The sequence below is a fragment of the Rhamphochromis longiceps genome, linkage group LG2, assembly GCF_057381845.1.
Source record: "Rhamphochromis longiceps isolate RC_006_pf linkage group LG2, R_longiceps_female_GT1.1, whole genome shotgun sequence".
Taxonomy (NCBI): Eukaryota; Metazoa; Chordata; class Actinopteri; order Cichliformes; family Cichlidae; genus Rhamphochromis; species Rhamphochromis longiceps.
Window position 1 is genome coordinate 31391107 of NC_140558.1, and position 18211 is coordinate 31409317.

Here is an 18211-nt window from a genome sequence, read left to right on the forward strand (position 1 = left end):
CTTTAGGTATAAAAGGTCATCACTTTTTCCATGTCATTCTATTAGGCCTTTAATTAAAACTTTTGCTTAATTAGCGTATTGATTTTTTTTTCTTAATAGGCATAAAAATTCTCACATTATAGCTAAAAATGTGTTTAAAGACTTTGAATCAAATCATCCTGGATTAAAGTGAGAAGTCAAGACATCTATGGAGACATCGGGTTCATGAGAATGGGATGGAAATGCGTGCATTTCATATTTGTTTATACTGAGAGGCGCACTCATCAACAGCTTCTGCCTGTAGCAGCAGCTGGATGTGAAGCCTCCTAATTTCTAAATAAAACAGAAGGATATCACAATATAATCATCATTCCTCAGTATGTGGGAATGAATAAGGACAAGGGCAAATGGATCAGCTCGGAGCCTAAAATAAGGCTGCAATAGGGGCTTTTTTTTCCCTTCTTTTTTTTTTTTTTTTTACCTAGGCTCAGACAAGCAGGTAGTGTGCTTGGTTCCCTGAGGTCAGTTCTGATAAAACAGATTCCCCCTCTCACTAACTAATTACTTAGAGAGTAGGAAGGACTGAATCAGAGCCTGAAATGTTATATAGATATACAGTACAGTTCATGACCCTCTTAAACCCAGCCAACCAATCGTAGTCCCCTCTGTGTGTTATTGCACACTCACGTTCCTCTACAGACTCCGCTCTGTTTCGGCCCTCGCCGTTCCTGCCACGAGAGCTGGTGTTCCACTCTTTGATGACCTCAACATCATCACTGTCCGAATCGTCAGATCCCTTCTTTTTCCCTTTTCCCTGCTTCTTTTTCCTATTAGCCAGGAGGCACAGCGAGACTGGGTTAGCAAGAGTAAGATGCCGAGTAGAAAAGCAGTTTAATTATGTCATATCTGTATAAAGAAATAAATAAATAACAAACAAACATGACTTTACTTTTTGATCTTCTCATCTTCGGAGGTCAGACTCATTGAGGATTCTTCTGTTTCTGAAGCGATGAAGTCGTCCATGCTGTCCTCGTCAAAGAAACCCTGCGGGAAAGTACACTTGTGTGAGATTCAACTGTGCAGCAATGCAGGTCAGCTGTACGCAGGGCTCGATCTTGGGCAGCAGAAACGATGCATAAGGGGAAAAGTTTTGCTTCAGTAGCAGTATGTGGTGTTCTTGCTCGAAGCGTGACCTGTCAGCAATGTGTTTCTATTGTTTTGCTACAGTGTGCGCAATTTGTGGGAATGTATTTCTAGTTTTTCAGTCAGTGTTTGCTGTGGTTTAGTCTCGTCTTCCCCAGCCCTACCCTGTTTTCTTTACTGATGTAGTCCAGCTGAAGGCACCAGGGATGGGTCCAGATTCTGCTGAGCATCTGGAAATCCTGGAAGAGTTTGGTCCCCGCGCGGCCCCGGCTCCCCTCCACAGCATTCCCCACACCTGCACGCAAGGGAAAGAATATGAGGGAGAAGATGGATGTGTGTTTGCATTACGTACCTGACAGCATGCTCTTAAACCTTTTATACATACAGACGATAAGAACAGGAGCAACTGAGTTTAACTCTCTGTAATCTTTCAAAAAGAGGAAACCTAACAAACTGACAGACAGCTAAACTTAACTAAGAAATTTCTGAGAACACCAATCATAATTTAGTTTTCATTTTAAGGATCACAAACCACTCTTTCAAACTACATATGATCCATTAAGAGCTTTAAATTTACATGTTTTCACAGCCCATCATCAAACAATGTAAAACAATAAATAAATAAACTCTTGTTTTTAATAATTAAAAAAAAATATTTTGGTCATGAGAGATTGTTAGAAACACAATTCACACCTTTGTCAGTATTAAGCCTTTAAGCTGTAACCACACAGGGCTGAATGGCAGGAGAAGTAAGAGTGGCAGTCCATGGTGGTTCAAAATCTCCCATCTGCACTGACACTGTACCGCCTCTTCCTTGGATCTTATCCCTCCTTCTGAAACCTCAGCATTATCATTCGCTTCTTTTTTCACATCTTCCTCTACCTTTTCCACCACTACTCCCTCTCTCCCTTGTATCCAATTCATCATCTTCCTTCCACACCCCGTGCCTCAACTCCACTGTCTAAAACGTGCATAAGTCTTTTAGTCGGAATAATTAAACAGTTTGTTACTGTCAGCAGATTAAACATGCATTTCTCCCCAGTAAATGAACTGCTCACAACTAGCCAGCCATAACAACAAATGAGCTTTGACTAACCAGTTTTGGACTCCTCCACAGTAAACAGATATGGAAGCTTCACACAGCTGAGGTAAACAGTAATTTGACAGTTAATACAGATTAATGCTGGCCGGAGTGTCAGAGGGGGATATAGCAAAATATTTAATTGGTACTCAGAGGTTGTTGTTTTTTTTTTTCCATAGTGAACAAGCTCTAAGCAATCCCAACTCATCTTAAAAAGGATTCAACTCAATTTTAAACCTACACACAACACTGAAAAAACAACAAAGCAAAAGGTCTGTGAAGGTTCTCAGTCATCCAGGTCATCATAGTCTAAGAAGCTTGGAAAGAAAAGCGTCTGGACTTCTTTAGGTTGCTTGAAGACGTTTCACCTCTCATCCGAGAAGCTTCTTCAGTTCTAGGAACTGAATTCAAGAACGGAAGAACCTAGAACTGAAGAAGCTTCTCGGATGAGAGGTGAAACGTCTTCAAGCAACCTAAAGAAGTCCAGACGCTTTTCTTTCCAAGCTCCTTAGACAACAAAGCAAAAACAGCATTTGGAGTGAGACTCACATTTGAGCTCTAATTTTATCAATTATCCTCAAGACGCTTTTAAAAGTTGATTCGAGGTCAGCGCTCCACTCATCAGGCCTTTATAGTAAGAGTAGCCAGGGGGAAGTCGCTCCTGTCTAAAAGACACATGACAGCCTGCTGGGAGTTTGCCAAAAGGAACCTTAATGACTTTCATACAGTTAGAAGAAATATCGTCTTGTCTGACAAAACAAAGATTGAATTATTTGGTCACGATATCCAACAGCATGTATCGTGGAAACCACAATTCAGGAATGCCTCGTTGACACTGTTGTTACAGGTCAACACAGCGGTGGCTGACTGTGACAGTTTTTCTGTTACATAATGTGGGAGATTAGCTGGACAGACGCATAGAAAAAAATGGATTTTAAAAAAAAAAAGTCTAACTTTACTCTGAGATCCTGAGAGCTCTAAAGTGTCCACGTCAACAAGATAATGACCTAAAAGGTGCTGCCAGATAGATACAAAAGTGGCTTGGGTTGAGCTCTAAAATGTTTTCCAGAAACAATTCTGTTTTTGAACAGTTATGAAAAAGATTATCATCAGGAATATTGTGCTGCATTAGTTATTAATCTTTGACTTCTCTTCCACAGGCTGTATTTTATCCTGTCTTCCTCCCCTCAACCCCAACTGGTTATAGCAGACGGCTGCCCCACCCTAAGCTTGATTCTGCCAGAGGTTTTTCCTTCCCACTATTGTCAAGTGCTTGCGCATAGGGGGGTCGTCTGATTGTTGGAGTGTTTTCTCAATTATTTTAAGGTGCTTATCTTACAATATCAAGCTCCTCGAGTTGACTATTGCCGACATTTGGTACTATATGAATTAAATTTAACTCTTATTTGCTCTCGTCGTCTTATAGCATCATGTTTCCCCCTCTAATTCCTAAAAGGGCAAACTCCCTCACCATTTAGATCAAACTGAGCCAAGATGATAAAAATCGCCTCTGAGAGCTAGAGAGTACAGACATCAACGAAATACTCAAAGCATGCCCGGAGAGACCTGAAAATGGCTGTGCACATTATCGGCACATCAAACCTGGTTGAATTTTTTACATTTTTCTGCCAAGAAGGATGGGAGATCACTTTTAATATGATTTGAGGATGGCTCAGCTGCCAAGACTTCCTTCAACAACAAAGTACAAATGCAAAGGTCGGAATACTTGCAAATTAGCCATTTCATTATTTTTCTTACATTTACACAATACCCAAAGACCTGTTTTTGTTTGAACACGGTTGAGTATTGTGTGCAGACAGACAAGAAAATAAAATAAATTCGATCCATTTTAGATTAGTCTGAAAATGTGGAAAACGTGCAACGGCCTGAAAACTTTGCTTGATTTTGACTGTGCAGCGCATTTACAAAGTAATTGTACAGACAAAACTAAGCAATAAGTGCAAATCATTCTTCTCAAGGAATGAACACTGAAACCACAAAATCACAATAAAGCCGATGATTAATAGCTAATTCTTAGCCTTATAATCTGCTCCATCAGCTGCTTCCTAGAGCAAAAAGCAGTCGCTAAAACACTAACGTACCTATTCAGGATGCTGACCTGCACTGACCCCAAGACATCAGAAGTTAGTTCAAGTTTTACATAAGCAGTGGAATTAAAGGAGAGAATATTTATGGCTATTCCCACCACAACCCGTGGTGGTCTTTAGTCTGAAGACACCACTTTAAAACACTAAATCCTCTGTCACAACATCAGCGCTGTGCACTGTGGACAACCCAGCCTAATGAGCCACAACACATACCAACAATCCCTCCAAACACTCCTGTTCTTAAATACCAGCCCTCCTGTTCTTTGCTTTTGGTGTAAAACCTCTGGCCCCTTCTCCCTAGAAATTTCTTTCCCTTCCCTTTATGCCCCACATCCCTCCCCTCTTACCCCACACCCTCACTCCCAGAGCTCTTCATTAGGGAGACGTGGGAAACTGAGCTTAAACCCTGCCTGCGGCACTGTGCCAGCTGCCACTCTTTTACACACACACACACACACACACACACACACACACACACACACACACACACACACACACACACAGGAAAAGTTCACTAAATGACTTACTGCGCCACCAGAAAGACCCTCCATTTATCTAAAAACCTTGTCTGAGCAAATCCAGTAAGGAGAGCGCTTTCAAGAGAAACAGAACTCCCGCAGTAGGATTTAACCTAGTCCTAGCCTATACATGTTTTCCAGTCGAATTCCCTAATTTTGTTTTAGTCTAAGCGTGGTCTAAATCTTTGTATGAGCAATCAGATCAGACTTGTCACTGGGAAAGCACTGCTAGCAGCCACAAGAGTCCCTGCTGTTTATAACCCCCAAAGATCCAAATAGTTTAAAGCAGTGGTTGTCAAACTGCACCATGGGCCCACACTGGTGAGGCAGAGAGCCACTGCAGCAGGGCGTGAATAACCATGGGAAAAATATGGGGAGTTAAATTAACACAATTTTAGTACCAAAGAGTTTTCCTCTAGTTGGGACTAAAACTTAGGGTTGTTGAACATCAACAAAGCAAAAAACAAACTGCACTAAAGCTTGGTTCTCACCTGTGAAGTGCTCCAGGTAGTATCTGTAAAGTTTAGCCTGGATTGGAGTCATTCTGACTGACAACACATACTCATGCTTGGGAGGTAGGAACTTGGTGAGTGCAGTGTAATCTTTTCTCTGTAGGAAAAGCAAATGCATTATTTAAGCAGGAAGTCAAAGGAGGCCTGAGAGAATCATTTCAAACACAAAAATGTTTTTTTAAATATATACCTGGACGCATCCAGCAAGCATCTCATAAAGAATGTGAGCTCTTTTCTTCATGACCCGGACATCTTGTAGGGTGGAGTCAGCACACTGACCGTTCTGGATGGGGTTAATAAAGCGGTTCCTAAACTCCTTAACTGAACCAAGCAGGTTTTCCTTAATGAAGTTCACCATGCAGTGGTCTGGTAAGGAGACAAAAGTCAGAAAAGTTATTTTTAAAAAGTAAACAAAAATCATCCATATAAATGATTCACATGGATGATAGCAGGAAGTCTCACATTCAATAAGGTTATTTTGCAGCGGCGTTCCAGTCAGCACAATCCTCCTCCTCGTCCTGATAGAGTTCATTGCTTTGGACACAGCAGAGGCCTCATTCTTCAAGATGTGGCCTTCATCACAGATCACCAAGTCTGGCCCTAGTAAAAATGAACACAAGGATAATTTTAATGCAGCCAATTTCAGATCAGGTCACACCGCTGGAATGGCATGCACATCGAAAAAAAAAAAGGGGTTTACCAGTAACAGGCTCAGATGTAAACAAAAGAAAATGAAAACAGTTTGGCTAATTTGGTACATGTGGCCACATTAGACCAGCTAACGTGCAAAAAACAACCCCAGGACTGAGTCTACATTCAGCCAGAGATGTAGTCACTTAAAGAGAATGTTTGTTTTAGCTTATATCAGTTTAAAAAAGGATCATTTGGACCACAAGATTGATTTTTAGGAGCACCGAAAGATAACCTAAGTCCATAACATGTAACGTAAAAATCACTCTACCTGGATCTACCAGAGTCTTCTGAAAAGTCTCTTTGAGCTTCTTGCTCTTGATGTTCCTGCCCTGCGTCAGGTTTCGGTACATTTCGTAGCCCATGATCATAACGCCGCCCATCTCCTGCCATCGCTGAAGGGCGTACGCTCGCTCCTGTGGCCTCTTCACTGTAGCCAGCTCAGTTACCTGTTGAGCACACCAAAGGTAAATATGCTAAGCAACGCACTGGAAACAGAAAAGGCTTGAAAGGTCACAAGGGCAACCCATTACCTCTAAACTCTCTTCATCCTTCATTCCTTCTTGCCACTTTTCAAATTCATTGAGCCAGTTCAGGACAGTGTTCAGAGGGCAAACCACCAGTGCTGTGCTGAAATCGAGCTTCTCACAAAGCAGCAACGTGTGAAGAAATGTCACCACCTACAGGACAAAACGAGTCAAATGTTGCACCAACAGCACAGAGCTTTCGAACATTTTTATCAGACTGCCTTTTAATATAAGCACTGATTTTGACAACTGCTTCTCTGTGCTGTTCTAAAGTTCCACAGGAGGTCATTTCTGTACGTTTGGGGCAGCTAAAAACATTGCATTACACAACTGGTGTAGTTTGTACAAGAGTGAAAATGAACAGACAATATAAGGCAAGTAACTCACTTGCAGAGTCTTTCCCAGGCCCATACAGTGGGCAAGGATGCAGCCAGAGCCAGAAGACTTCTCAATTTTTTTCACCGATTCACAGCAGCAGTCCCACATAAACTGCACTCCTGACAGGGACACAAAACACACACAATAGGAAACATCAGTGCCGAGCACCTCAGGCTTGCTTTGCTTATTTTTTTTTCTCCAGCTCCTACCGGTTCAAAATTCTTTGTGCATTGTGTCCTTACCATCAACCTGGTGAGGTTTGAGCTTTGTCACCAGGTTCCTGTGCACCTGCACCAGAGGCTCTTTGGTTTCTTCGTCCTCGTCCAGCACCAGCTTGGTAGTGATGGGGCAGACAACCTGGGAAGACTCCTCCACCACAATCACCTGCAAAATGAAGAAGAGCCAAAAAGATTATTTTAATTCTAAAATCTGGAAATAACGTCTTAAGTAAAAGAAATATATCACTAATTCTTCCAGTATGTTAAAATTCTCACTTTGTATCTCCAACAAAATACCTCGCTCTCTTTACGTCTGTGTATGTGAAGGAAGCCCGTTTAGGCTAATGCATGGTCAATTTCACAAATTAAAAGAAAAATCCATCATGCACTTTTGGCAATTCTGACTAAACCATGGCGCATTTTATTCATTTTAATAAAAAAAAATAAAGTACTTACGGAAACACCCTGCTGCTCGTTACACTTTCATTTTCTAAAAATGTCCTTTAAATGTATTTAACAGCAGAGCTACCCCTGAATTATGAGCACATGGCTGACTTTTTACATGGGTCGTTAATATTGGCAAACAATGTAGCCACCACAACTGGCACTTTGTATGCTGGATACATACAGGCTGTTATGAAACCATGCTAACGCTAATGCTAACACAACCACCAATAATACAACAGGGAGATAATAGAGAACAAGAAACAAAAATGGAGACAGCTGTGAAGCATGTTGTGGTTCTGTGTGGCCCTCGTCTCCCCAACATCTGCTTCTCTCCAGTAAATGTTTGATTTGGACCAGCAGCCTCAACCCACTTACTTTGGCAGTACTGCTCCCAGAGGCAGCCATCAGCGGACTGCTATGGGCTTCTTTTAGATGAAGGTTTAAAAGAAAGAAAAAAAAATGTGCCACTGCAGGCAAAAGAGGATTAGCAGAGTGGTTCAAAGGCCACAGCTGCCAGAGAGTCCTGGTACAAACACCAGGAACATTTTACATCATATGCAGGAGTTACAGGACAAGTTCTCAAATGTCATGCACCACAAAAAAGTCTAGCCCATACACTATAGATCCCAATAACAAAAATGTTATCACAATTACATTTGTGACTGGTCCACATGGCAGTTTAGCAAATCCCTTTATTGTAATTCTTAATTTCTCTACCAAAAAAAACAAAAAAACATATCCATTCAACTTGATTTCACTCTGGATTTTTCTTTATTCGTAGCCATTTACCACCCACAATGCAGCAGCATTCCCACCACTGAGAACCAACTCAAAATCAGCAGGATGAGTTCTAACCTACCAGGATTTGTGCCAAGTTTAAATTTGTAGTAATAGGGAGATTGGTCAGGAAATGTGTTATTGGCCTATTAAACATAAATTTGCATTGGCATACACACCAACCATCAAAGTCCAGGATCCCTGTTAGTTTCACACCAGTGTATTTCACAAGCTAGTTGACAGCCCATCTTTTCACACTAACCTTTCTGAATCTTTGATTCATATATTTGTTTTATGGTAATTACTATAACTTCCAAAGCAGACTCTCCAACTGCTTGATCTGAAAAACTTAAGACACATGATTTGATTTAGCATAAAGTGCAAATAATGAAACGTACTGCTCATCATTAGATCCTCTTACAACTAATATTCACTGGAAACTCTTCATTTTCTTTCCACTTCCTACAACAGCTCAGGGCTTTGAATATCGAGTCTATACTCCTGATAACAGCCGCACATTTCATCTTTACCTCTCGAAGTTTCTCCCTGAGTGCCTCTCTCTCTGCTATGCGCTTCCTCCTCTCCTCCTCTTCTTTCAGAGCATCCCTCGTCTCCGTCCGCAGCTTGTCATCCTTCAGGATTTTGCGGATCTTCTTTCGGCCTTTGCGTCCTTCTCCATCTTGGTCCTCCCCGCCCTCCTCTCCACTCTGTGGAAATGAACATCAAGTTCAGCCCTCTGATGTTCAGCCCTTAGGCTACGATCAGTAGCTGAGCAGCCCCATGATTGGTTTGTGGCCTCAATAATCCCCACAACACACTCCAGGGTAAGTTGAAATAACATTTTAAGTGTCGTGCATGACTTGACTTGGTAAATTTCACGTGGCTCCATTTCCTCTACCTAGTAATCCTACTATGAAAAAAGAAGCTTTGGGACAGTTTAGGAGCACCAAGTGCACTGCATTTAAAACACCTTCTCATTGCTTGAAGAAGAATCCTGAACTTTGATCCTGCGTCGCTTCTTCTTCTGAGCATAACTTCTCTGTTTTTCATCATCCTTCTTCTTCGCAGCTCTGCAGGAATAAAAAGAACAATACTAGATTTGTCCGGATCCACCGGCAGTGAAATAAGTCACCACCACTGGTTGGAGTTCTTTCCTCTCACCTGGTCTTTCGACGCTTGTCTTCATTGTCTGAGTCGCTAACTACCTCACTCTCGGCCGACTCGCCACTGGACTCTGACTTTTCAAAGTCTGAGTCTGCAGAGTCATCGCTGTCCACTGAAATGCAAATAAAAAAACAAAACGAAAACCTGTCATCTAACAGCTTCTTCAAATATTTTAACCTCAAGTAGGACGTGGCACAGAGACTGAATTATAATTTCAGAACAAACCTTTCCGTCCTGACTTCTTTTTGCCCTTCTTCTTCTCTTTCCCAGCAGCCTTCTCCTCTCCTGATTCACCCTCACTCAGTGAGAGTTTATGACGAAGCAGTTTATGGCGTCTGCCACTCTTCTTCACTTCGACATCAGAGCCAGAGTCTTCTGTATCCTCATCATCTTCATGGAAAGAAAAATTTGTTTTGAAAATGTTCATGAAGATGAGTATTATTAAAAAAATAAATAAAATAAAATCCTAGGATTATTTAACAAATTTCTACCTTGCTGTTCGTCTTCTTCATTTTCTTTTTTAACTTTCTTGGAGGACTTCTCCTCCTTTTCTGCCTCTTCATTGTCAGAGGAGCTCTCTGCTCCCGAGGAGTAGTTCGATTTTATTTGGGCAAGAAGCATTTTCTTTGCAATCCTGCAGGTAAAGAGAAATAAAATCATAAAAACCTGATTTTACAAAAACATTCTAGCCCCCCAAAAAATGAACAAACAAATACAACATTTGTGTGGAACCTTGTAAAGTTAGTGCAATATAATATAAATCAGAGCATTCGAACACCAGTTTCTCCTTTGAGATTATTTCAATGCAGCTGTTCGATCTGCTAACGCTAAACCTCGCGTTTCACTGTTGGGACTGAATGATGTTGATACCCACTTGATGCCTAGTTGGAAGAATCAATTTCTTTTACAAGTACCTGTTCTCAGGATCGTCGTCATCATCGTCGTCACAAATCCCAGTAATTCCCTCTTTAGTGTCCACTTCATCTCCTGTACAAAACACCACACATTATAGCAAACCTCTCCGACATTTAAACAGATCAAAGACATTATCAATATAAAAAATTTCTAAATTAGAATGATTCCTTCACAATTTTCTTTTATATTGCCATGAACTTGTAGATGACTTTAATAAGAATAAAGAGAGTAATCAAAATTATCGCATGTATATGGAAGTATAATACAGAGTTTGAACAGAAGTCAGGGCTAAATGTCGCAATTATTTAGGTTACTACAGCTGGTCAGTTCCAGTAAGAAATAAATTGCTGATATGAATCATTCTGGCTGAGGAGATATAAACTGGAGATATCTTTAAGAGGAACTGCCTTGGGTCAAAGCTGTTGGCTTTGATGGTAATAGCTCAAAAAGATGCTGTTGTTTTCGCTGTGGTTAAAGATTAAATGTTAAAGTAGTTTTCCATACACACGTGTAGCTAACTGAAGGCCATGCAGGTCATTACAAGAAAAGTTTAACACATCTCTGTCCTCCTGAAGCGCATTCATCAGCACATTTCATTTATTTAATTCATGTTATAAAACTTCCAGGTAGGGCTGCTCAATTAATCGAATTTTAATCTAAATTACGATCTGGGCTTTCAACGATCATTAAAAATGACCTCCCTCGTGCTTTACTCTCGCGCTGCTCCGTGTGGCAAATCGAGCGCACCTCTCTGTGTTTCGAACACATCACGCGTCACAACAATTAAGAGGACCCGAGGGAAGCTCGGAAAGCTAAGCAGAAGTTATTTCGAGAGGAGAGTGACTGCCGTTGGTTGAAAAGAGAGGTTAAAAAAAAACCCTTCAGTGGTGTGGAAACATGGGTTCGCTGAGTCAGACGTGGATCAAGTAGACAGTGTGTAAACTTTGCTACTGTGTCGTAGCTGCACCACAGAGCAACACTGCAAAGTTCACTAAGTATAGATGTTTACATTTTTCATTTATTTTTTTATATTGCTAACATTTGCACTGTTATCAGTATTTGCACACTATTTTATATTATTTTTTGACAATCTTTAAAGCCATTATTCAACACATTGTTATTGTTAAATAAATATCGTCAAATAATCGAGATCTCAATTTCAGTGAAAATAATCGTGATTATCATTTTTGCCATAATCGAGCAGCCCTACTTCCAGGTGTACCTGAGGATTGAATAAAGGCTGCACTGCCTGCCAAAACGTTATCCTCCACAATAGGTTTGATCTTTTGCTCGTCGCTGTCCTCCCCAGAGGCACCTTCAGCCTCCTCTTCCTCATCACTAGAGGTCAACTGTAGCTTTGAGGATGTTCCAGAGCCCTTTCCCTTGCACTTCTTTTCATAGGACCTCTTCGGCTTCGTCTCAGGTGAGTTTTTGCTTTCTTCTTTTGTGTCATCCTGCTTCTTTACACGGGTAGATCTCCTCCTCGCTACACGCGCTTTACTGTCCTTCTCCTCAGAGTCCGAGTCTGAGGAGTCTGAGCCGTTCCGTTTCTTCTTCTTGGAAGTCTTCTTACCTTTACTTGCCAGGTCTGAATCGGAGCTTACAGACTTCCTTTTGCGTTTGGACAATTTCTCTGCGTCTTCTGTGGATGGCTTTAGTTTGCGCGAATGCTTTTTAGAATTGGCGCTTCCCTCATCAGTGCTGTCGCCTGCTGCGGCTTTTTCCATCAGTACATCAGGAACTTCATCCGAATCAGAGTCAGCTGTCTTTTTATCAGAAGCCTTGGCCTGTTTCTCGTCTTCCTTTTTAGTGCTCCTGGATTTCTTGGAAGACTTGACCTTGTCTTTGTGATCTTCCTCTGACTCTGAATCCGAGTCAGAGGACACATTCTTGTCCTTATTCTCAGTCTGCTTTCTCAAAGGAGTAGTCTTCACTCTGCTAGAGCGACGGCTGGGCGGTGGGCTCTTGGTTCCATCTACTTCATCAGAAGCAGCATTTTCTTCCTCCTCGCATTCTTGTTCAGACTTTTTTGACACCTCGCCGCCCTTTTCCTTGTTTTTGGACCTGGATGACCTTGACCCACGCGTTGTAACAACTGGGACAGGAGTCAGTTTCACTATAAGGTTCTTTACCTTAGGCTGGGGCTGAGTGTCTGCTGGGTTTCCATTAGACTGTGACTCGGCATCGGTGACCGAGGTTGTGTCAGCCTGTGACAGCATTGTAGAATCTGCAAGACTCTCCACCATCTGAAAAAGCTCTTCAGGAACCGAAGGCGGCACAGACATAATATCATGATCTAAGGACATTTCACCAGCAGACACCAGCCCATCTTCACAAACTTCTTTTTTAACTGTCCTTTCGGTTGCGTCAGTTTCTGTTTGGTGCTCTTTCATTTCACTCTGTTCTGACACCTGATCTTTTACCACATCCTGCTCCTGAAGCGTCTCCTCATCCGCCTCTTTAGGTGGATCGCTCTCACACACCGAATCTGCAGTGTTGTCCATGGTATCATTTTCTGCAACTGCCTCAACATTAGTGCTTTTTCTAACAACGTGCTGGCCTTCATTGCCATTCTGCAACTCCATGTTTCTAAACTCAGGCTCCAAAGCCTCCTCTAAAGCACTGTGAGCTTTTCTCAAATCAGAAAGCACGGCCTTAAAGGCTTTCAAATGCCGATACCTGATAGATCTATCTCCCTGGTCCTCGGCTTCCTGTTGAATGAACTGAATGAAAGTATTGTTCAACCCAGTTGTAGTTTCAACAAGCTTTTTTGCTTTCTTTACAAGTTCTTTTGGTATGTGCAGTTTTCTGTAGGAGAATGTCATGGTCCCCGAGTCTTCTGTGTGTTCTTTTCCATTGACGACTGCTTTGTGCTCTTTGGCTGCTTTGTTCTTATGCTTCTTGCTCTCACGTTCCTCCGTCTTCTCCGTTTTCTTTTGCTTAAGCTGCTGTTTCTCCATGACGCGACTGCATTTGGAGACCAGATCCTGGAGGGGCTCTGATCTGCAGACATAACAGTGCCACTTTGAGTTCTCATCAGTAATCCCTGACAGCTCCTTCCTGCCCAGGTTGCGCAGAATGCACTTCTTGCAAAAGGCGTTGTTGCAGTAGTCACAGCAGATGAGTTTGCCGCCTTCAGCACACCACCTGGAGAATAAATATTTAACATGGTTTGAGGGCAAATAGCAAATGAGGTCCTCAAAAACTCCTCCAAACATTACTTTAAAAGAAATTCACTGTTTTATTAGTGTAGTGTACCTGCACTGCTCATCCATCCCATCAGAGTCTCTGCTGATGTCATCACTTGTATAGTATTTGTAGCATGACTGGAGGAAGAGGAAAGAACGTAAATATTAAAAAAAAAAAAATAGTGAAAATGGTAGAACTTGTAATAATATGATGAAAATATGTGAAATGTCCATCTCAGAGTCTCTACCTTGCAAATAAGTACTTTGAGCACAGGATGAACAAACACAGAGTTACGCTGGAACTGGTTCACTTGTTTTCCACAGGCAGTGCAGTTTACCTTCTTCTGCAGGGCATCATCTACAGCAAGAAGGAAGAAAAAAAAAAAAACATGACTTTCACAATCCACTTCATTTACTTTAAAATCTTATCCAGGTTCACTTTCAACAGTCAACATGACAAATCTGTCTCCCCCCCCCCACGCACGTTAAAAAAAGTCAGCATTCTTTTAGCGGCTGTCCAAGCATATATTAATGTTTTCCTCTGTCTGAGAGAATGACAGAATTCCAATGCCCTCACCCTTACTTTAAAAGTTTAGTTGCCTCTAACCAGTTAAATTACTGTCTCCAGTTATTTAAATGCAAGCTAGGCAGATCTCATGGTAGTTTGAGGTCACGTGCCTGCACTCTGTGGACTGCAGCTGGCAACAGGAGAATCAGGTCTACTATTGCCAGCTGCACTTTTGGAGTACGAGTCAATCCACTAGACGAGGAACTCACTGAAGAAGCAGCTGATTCCTATCACCTTATTTATTGTCACAATGTACGTTTACTTTTACACCTCTTTTTGTACCACACCTGCCAAAAATCAGATTTAATTCTGTAAGAAACACTGTAAACACACATTTTTAATCAGAAATATAATTACCTGTTTTTTTCTGTTTGAAATCCACTCTGAGCTTCATAGCACCTTTGTTTTCATTCCCAGCTGGCCTCATCACTAAAGTGCCTGAAGAACAAAACAGCTCCGTTTGCAACCCAGACATCCACGACATCTTGAATAAAAATTCAGAAATACCTTCGTACAGTTCATACCTTTAGAAACACTCCCCGTGTTATTGTCTGAAGGATTGTCAGAAGTGGCACCTTCACTTTCAGCCGAGGACTCGGATCCATTCTGGTCCGTGTGCTTAGCTACAGAGGTGGGCTTCCTGCAATAAGTCAGGGAATCAACTTTAACATTTCAATCTGCATCATCTCTGCGAGCTATTTTGACCGCATACAAGTGCATAAGCAACAACAAAAGGCTGACACATTTAAGAAATCTGCTCCGCACCTCTTGTTGCGAGAAGAGGAGGGCTTCATAGTTTCTGCTGAGCTACCAGGCTGGCAACGATATAAAATGTGTTTTAATTCCTTGAGAATGAACAAGTTTCAAACATTTAAAAAGTCTAAAACAAACAAACAAAGTGGTGAACTTACCTCCTCTTCCTTTTCCGCCATTTGGTCTAGGTGTGATTCTGAAGCAGCCAGACTCATTTTACCTGAAAAAACATTTACAAAAAAAGTTTGCATTCTGGTACCATATTACATCTGACAGAACAGTCAGAAACTAGAGGGAAAAACACATTTAAAAAAGTACAGCTACATGCATTTACTGTATGAATCTATGTTCACATTCTGCATTTAAACTGAGCTTTTGTCTTTAATTTCAATCTAAACAGTTCATATCTTCTATTGTACCATGGTGCTCTGCTCTGTATAAAGCCCAAGGCTACGTTCACACGTACACGGGTATTTTTGAAAACGGAGATTTTCCGTTTTCGTTTTAAAAAATAATCCCGTCCACACGTAAACGCAGAAATGAAGGAAAACGCTGCTAGGAACATGCCAAAGCAACAGGTGGCAATATTTTCCTTACCGTGTAGAAATGAAGCCTCGGTGGGAAATAGTAAACAAGGATGGGGCATAGAAGCAGAACCGAGTTGTATGTGTGGAGGGACAGTAACTGTGTGTATATGTAAACATTTAAACACTGCAGAGAGTACAATTAACAGTAACAGTATTGTAGAAATTCATTTCACCGAAACAATAACGTGGCGCACAGTGTGATGTCAAAAAAGGCGCACACCTTTGACGCTGCGTTTTCTGCGTTTTTCTCGTCCACACCTAAATGCAAAAACGGAGTTTTCAAAAATATCCACCCTGGCCGGAGTTTTTAAAAATCTCCGTTTTCAGTGACCGAAAACGCCGTTTACGTGTGGAAGAAAGGTGCAAACGCATCGAAAAATCTGCGTTTTCAAAAATACCCGGGTACGTGTGGACGTAGCCCAAGACCAACAGCATATCACTACTATAAATATAGAATAACAAGAATATCAACAGCAGCAGACAAAATTATGATACAAAAGACAAACACATTAAATTTTTCTTTAAGGTAAGGTGTCCAGCCCATTGGATGGCTTCAGAAAATATAAAGGAGGGCAAGAATTTTGGACTTTGATTCTGACGTTCCTGCTTAAGGTGACAAAAAAAAAGAAATAACTAAATGTTTTTGCATCTGTCCCAATTTTATAGCTATTGAGAGTTATATCTTGAATAAACTGGAGTTAATTGCTCAAAGTGCCAAAACACCAAAATATGGTCTGTTTACTGCTTTTTTTTTTCTTTTTTTTAAGGATAGTCCCACTCCTTGTTTTACAGTAGTTACTATTTCTTCCCCCCCCCCCCCACCCCCCACTGTGCATCTACTATGATGAGAGGCTCCAGCTCTTCACACTGTGACAGGATGTACTCTTTCATGTCCTTCAGGTGAAATGTAACGGTTGCTAGGTCTATGCTTTCTGTGGTTGGCGGATGTAGACAAGTACAACAGGAAAAAAAAATAGTTCCCACATAAAGCCACTCGCAACAGAGCTTTTCTTTTAATAACTATGGGGTTATTCTTCATGAGTGTATTGAGTGAGGCTTTAAGAAAGGGGAAAGTGGCATTTAGCTTTATGATATTCAGAAAAGGGCCGATGTCTCCAAAAGTGCGCAACTCAGACCAAAACAATCTGTATTTGCTTGATAGGCCAACTGTTTCTCTAACGGCGATTTTATTTATATATTATTTCCAGTACACCACAGCATGAAAACAAAGCTATGCCAACATTTATGTGCACAGTCTTCCGTAAACAAACTCCGACATAACTGAACTAAATGCAGCTAAATGAGCTCCTGATGACAACAAAAGCCAAACCGCAGGTTTTGCGAGTCCGCACAATCACGTAATTAAATATACCGCTGTGACCTACATGTTTTATAGGCACATCTTTGGAGCATGCCGCTCTGCAGACAGAGCCGCTGCTGTTTATTTTGCCCCTTTTGCGTCATCATAACGTGCTGATTAGATGCTACGAGATGTGGTGAACAATCACCCGGGCTTGCTAGCAGCAGCCGGCCGTACAATTCTTACTCAGTTCTTCCGCGGGAGAAAGAAAAGAGCCCACCTATCTGTATTTGCAGCTTCTTTATCCTCACCGAAGTCTTTCCGGGTTTTGACAAGTCACAAAGTGTCGACTATCAGGGATGCCAAGTTCAGCTCTGGTAATATTAGCCCGTTTACTTCTTTTCACTGCCCCCGTGTTGCCCTGGCAACCTTGCAGTCTCGGCCGTTCACACAAGCTCCAGTGCATGGGCATGCACCGCTGCATGCACAGGCCTTTTTCTCCCTGTGACGATGCCATGACACCAACCCGCGCGCTACCCGCAGACTGGCACTGCCTCGTATAGCATCCCGGCTAGCAACATTTAGCTGGCTCCAATTAACACAACGAAAACTACCACTCAATAAAAAAAATCAATCACATTTAGGATTTTGATCACTTTGACAAACATCCATGTATGCGCATGTGTGCGTCTGAATAAGCGTGTGCGCAAACTTGAGCATTACCGGCCGCGCAGCTAACGGCTGCAACCAAGCTAGCCTAGCTTGCTAACTAGCAAATAGGCTCCTATGGCCCGGCTCGCCGCTAGCGAAGGCAAGCACGGCAATCAATGCAAAACTGACTTGTCTAAACAAACAAGACAAGTGTTCGTACCTACTTCTCGCCGTCGTCATTTCTTGACTGACAAACACGGGTTTTGTCTTTGGCCCAGGCAGCCCAGCTCAGTCGAGCATACAGATTTTCACTAGTGTTAAAGCAAGAAGAAGCAAGAGAAAACCGAAACAACTCCGGTCAGTGGAGACAAAGCAGGGGGACCATCTTGCCGGATGGCTGTGGACGCAGTAAAATGGCGCATCTAGCCTCAATCCTGTGCGGATTCCTATTGGCTGACAGGCTCGTGAGCTTTGGCGCTCTGAATGGTCCAGGCTCTCCGGAGCTGATTGATCCTCCGAGCGAAAGCAAACATTTCCTCCATAAAAAACAAGAGCGGCAGCTGCTTTTGCTGCTGCTCCTGGCTGGGTTGTCATTCCTGTTGAAGCCTATTTACTGATAAAGGTGTACAGCACACAATTTCTATACATCTTTCTCGAGGACGACAGTTCAAGTAAATAAACATGTAGGATCTAAATACACATACCAT

The 18211-nt window shown here is 41.9% G+C and overlaps 1 protein-coding gene across 4 annotated transcripts in view; it reads right to left on the bottom strand.

Annotated features, from left to right (window-relative positions):
• Window positions 1-17928, bottom strand: part of atrx (ATRX chromatin remodeler) — a 36163-nt gene extending 18235 nt beyond the window's left edge. The window contains exons 1-24 of one of the 4 annotated variants that reach the window (XM_085422954.1): window positions 17729-17928; window positions 15125-15186; window positions 14979-15028; window positions 14738-14853; window positions 14571-14651; window positions 13894-14003; window positions 13716-13783; window positions 11680-13604; window positions 10457-10529; window positions 10034-10176; window positions 9768-9932; window positions 9540-9654; window positions 9349-9448; window positions 8909-9085; window positions 7179-7320; window positions 6946-7055; window positions 6565-6711; window positions 6303-6480; window positions 5804-5941; window positions 5532-5707; window positions 5321-5438; window positions 1287-1417; window positions 929-1023; window positions 667-806 (exon numbers count right to left, since the gene is read on the bottom strand). In XM_085422954.1, the coding sequence (XP_085279080.1) occupies window positions 667-806; window positions 929-1023; window positions 1287-1417; window positions 5321-5438; window positions 5532-5707; window positions 5804-5941; window positions 6303-6480; window positions 6565-6711; window positions 6946-7055; window positions 7179-7320; window positions 8909-9085; window positions 9349-9448; window positions 9540-9654; window positions 9768-9932; window positions 10034-10176; window positions 10457-10529; window positions 11680-13604; window positions 13716-13783; window positions 13894-14003; window positions 14571-14651; window positions 14738-14853; window positions 14979-15028; window positions 15125-15186; window positions 17729-17744 (4576 nt within the window). In that variant the 5' untranslated portion in view covers window positions 17745-17928. Of the gene's footprint in view, window positions 1-666; window positions 807-928; window positions 1024-1286; window positions 1418-5320; window positions 5439-5531; window positions 5708-5803; window positions 5942-6302; window positions 6481-6564; window positions 6712-6945; window positions 7056-7178; window positions 7321-8908; window positions 9086-9348; window positions 9449-9539; window positions 9655-9767; window positions 9933-10033; window positions 10177-10456; window positions 10530-11679; window positions 13605-13715; window positions 13784-13893; window positions 14004-14570; window positions 14652-14737; window positions 14854-14978; window positions 15029-15124; window positions 15187-17724 lie in introns of all 4 variants that reach the window. The other 3 variants (XM_085422963.1, XM_085422981.1, XM_085422972.1) reach the window with 3 other exon arrangements.
• Between the last annotated feature and the right edge of the window lie 283 nt (window positions 17929-18211).